General features: G+C 39.5%; 1 protein-coding gene across 1 annotated transcript; it reads right to left on the bottom strand.

The window, feature by feature from the left end:
• Window positions 1-456: 456 nt before the first annotated feature.
• On the bottom strand, window positions 457-2,223 carry LOC128219488 (uncharacterized). The gene has a single exon (XM_052927296.1). It carries the CDS (start codon window positions 2,221-2,223, stop codon window positions 457-459), a length of 1,767 nt encoding a protein of 588 aa, XP_052783256.1.
• Between the last annotated feature and the right edge of the window lie 829 nt (window positions 2,224-3,052).

Here is a 3,052-nt window from a genome sequence, read left to right as displayed (position 1 = left end):
CCCTTCAATACCATTGATATCTGAAGGTTAAAGACACATTCACACGGACTTATGATGTGGTATTCCCTTCAATACCTTTGATATCTGAAGGTTAAAGCACATTCACAAGGACTCATGATGTGGTATTCCCTTCGATACCTTTGAAATCGTAAGAGTAAAGGCACATACACCGGAGCTCATTATGTATCATTTCTTTATCTGAAGGTTAAAGGCACATACATACGGGATTCGTGCACGAGTAAAACATATAGCTTAACGTCTTTTGGCAATAATTGTATATACATAACAATGAAAAAATAAAGTTTGATTTAATTTTAAAAAATACATTGTATAACTACAAGAATCTTATTTACAAAATACTCCAAGGTAATGTTCGAACAAAAAGTAATATTACTTGTACATAACATTATACAATACGCGTTTATTTATTACTGAGCTTAACAATTCTATTTTTTATTATTGTATTATTTTAAACAGTTTCATATTTATCAATCCACTCACGGCCATTCTTGAGCCGTCCCTGGAAACAGTCACGGTCGACGGAGAGGTCATGTCGACGTCACATGACGCTAATATGTTCCCATCGGGAGATATCTGGATGACGGAGTTTGTGTCCTCACTACAGACAAACACGGAGCCATCGAGACCAACGCATGCGCCTCTCGGTTCCCGTATACGGACATCGATCAACTCAATGCTCTTGGCGATCACGTTGTTGTATATGTAAACAGTGTCAGCATGCCTGTCCGTAAGAACAAGAGTATCCCGAGATGTTATGAAGGTACACTTACTTTCATCAATCCCATACGACTTCCCAGGAAACTTGACGTTGTCGAAGTCGCTCTCTTTGCCGTCCACGTCGATCATCCTGGCATGCCGTGAGTTGTAATAAGTGCTCACTACGAACGTGCGGTCGTTCAGGTGACAGATGGAGCCACATAAGGTGGACGTATTCAGCGTCTTCGTCAGCGTTATCGTGTTGTGCCTGTCTATTGTCAGCAGGCAGATGGTTTGGTGATCTGCGATTCCTGCAATATTGTTATCAGAGTAAGAATATACGTCCCTTGGATGTGTGTTAAATTTATAAAATGTGTCGAACCTCTTCAGTGCGTCACTCAAGATAAAACATTTCAAGTTCAACTTATCCACGGCGACGATCCTTCCGTTGGGCAGGAAGTCCAGGCCAGGAACAAACGGCGGAAACTTGTCGTCCCCTGTCTTCACGAGGTCAAAGGTTTTCAACAGCTCCAGACGCACCGGCCGTTGTTGGACCTCCTTAGCGTTTGTAGAGCCTTTTGTTGTCTTGATTTCCTTGACTACATTGAATGATTGTGAGTTTGGCTTTTGTGTTTCATTTAATGAAAATAATGCGACATCAGTAGTTTTAATTTCTAAAATGTTTGCGTTTATTTTTAGTTCTACTTTGACGGTGTAATCATTCTTCAACAAAGTGTTCAATGTTTGCGATGCCTTGTCTTGGTTCCTTTTGAGAATGTGGTTTAAAATGAATATATCCGTTTCCGTTCCATTCTTGCGAACGCTATCCGACATTGCCAAGTGCGTGTCGAGTTCTTTCTTCAGGTTTTCAGCCGCATTTCTCCTCATATTAAGACGTTCCTCCTCCTGTTTGTTATGGTTAGTCATTTCGCTGACAATTTGCGCCTTTGCTTCCTCAATTTTCATTAATAAGTCTTCCTTGTATATATCAATTTCTTTTATGATTTCTTCCACTCGCGAAACGTTCTTCAATTGATCCTCTTTACATTTCATTATAACTTCTGAGGCAGTTATAGTAGATGCACGTATCTTTTCCCTTTCATCCTCTTTCACGTTTTTAGCGACCATCGCTATTTCCTGGACATTGTCGCATCTACGATGACAGGAAAAGGCACATATTTCACAGCACAAATCTTCGTGGTCTTTACAGTGAAACATGAATGCTCGTTTATGTTTTAAACACTGATCCATTCCCTTCAGATTGACTTTCGGTGTGATGCAGGCGTCTTGGGCAGCCACGATTTGATGTTCATCTACGTTTGTCAGGTATATCTTGTGTCCATCACAGCAGTCATCGCATAGATATTCCTTGCATGTATTACAGAATAATGATGCCACATCCGACCTGTTCCGACGACGGCAAGGTTCACACTTGATCCCGATTCTTTCACCGACGGCGTCACTACCACATTCTGGAAGAGTTTCAGGAAATCTCCCGGTAGCCATAATTTTCAAGTTAAGTGCACACCCGCTTTGTGTAAAAGAAAGTTCTTTTTCCGATATAAATAAAATCTTTCAAAAATCAACCTTCTTTTGATTTAGAAATATTCACCTACAGATAAAATATAGATGATCGAAGTCCGTCTACTTTCGATTTAGGTATGTTCACTGTGCAGTAACGTTTCATGTACAATGTACAATGTACATGTACAGTGTTTATAAAGGTCGGTTGTTAAATCTAGCGTAACCTAGATGGCGTGTAACTCGGTCGGTTTGACCAATTAAATTATGTGTGTAATGGGTTGCAGATATTTGAATTAAAATGTAAATAATTATAACTGTGACAGATTATGCTAAATGTTGTCCATATGTGCATTTAATGATTCAATATCGCTATGTAATCATGTCTGGGAATCGGTTCAAAGATTCCTTCCAATATTTATATCTATCTTATCTGTACCTAACCACGCCCAATAATTGCTCTCAAGGTATACTAAAACGTTTGAAGCTGTCTCATTCATATCTATTCACGGTTTTGAATCGCACTCCAGAAGTACTCATTACTTTTCAATCACGTTTAGGAATCGGAGTCAAGAAGTATTCAAACCATTTAATGATCTAGTTTCACTATCTTATCACGCCTGGGAGACGCGTGCACAAAGATATGTTTTATATCGAAAGTTTACGCACAGGAAGAATATCAATAAAATAACGGCAACTGCAATGACAAGACCGAAAACCAGACAACTTAGGATGAACATCCTTGAAGGCACAGGGTCAACGCCCGACGAAGATCACAATATAGAAAGCCAAGGTACAAAACAACACGGACATA

Source organism: Mya arenaria, chromosome 15, assembly GCF_026914265.1.
Source record: "Mya arenaria isolate MELC-2E11 chromosome 15, ASM2691426v1".
In the NCBI taxonomy this organism is placed as follows: domain Eukaryota; kingdom Metazoa; phylum Mollusca; class Bivalvia; order Myida; family Myidae; genus Mya; species Mya arenaria.
The sequence above is the reverse complement of the archived record's forward strand: the minus strand, read 5'-3'. Positions and strand labels throughout refer to the sequence as shown.

Coding starts and splice junctions, on each gene's coding strand:
- LOC128219488 (XM_052927296.1), bottom strand. CDS start 2,223: ATGGCTACCGGGAGATTTCCTGAAACTCTTCCAGAATGTGGTAGTGAC.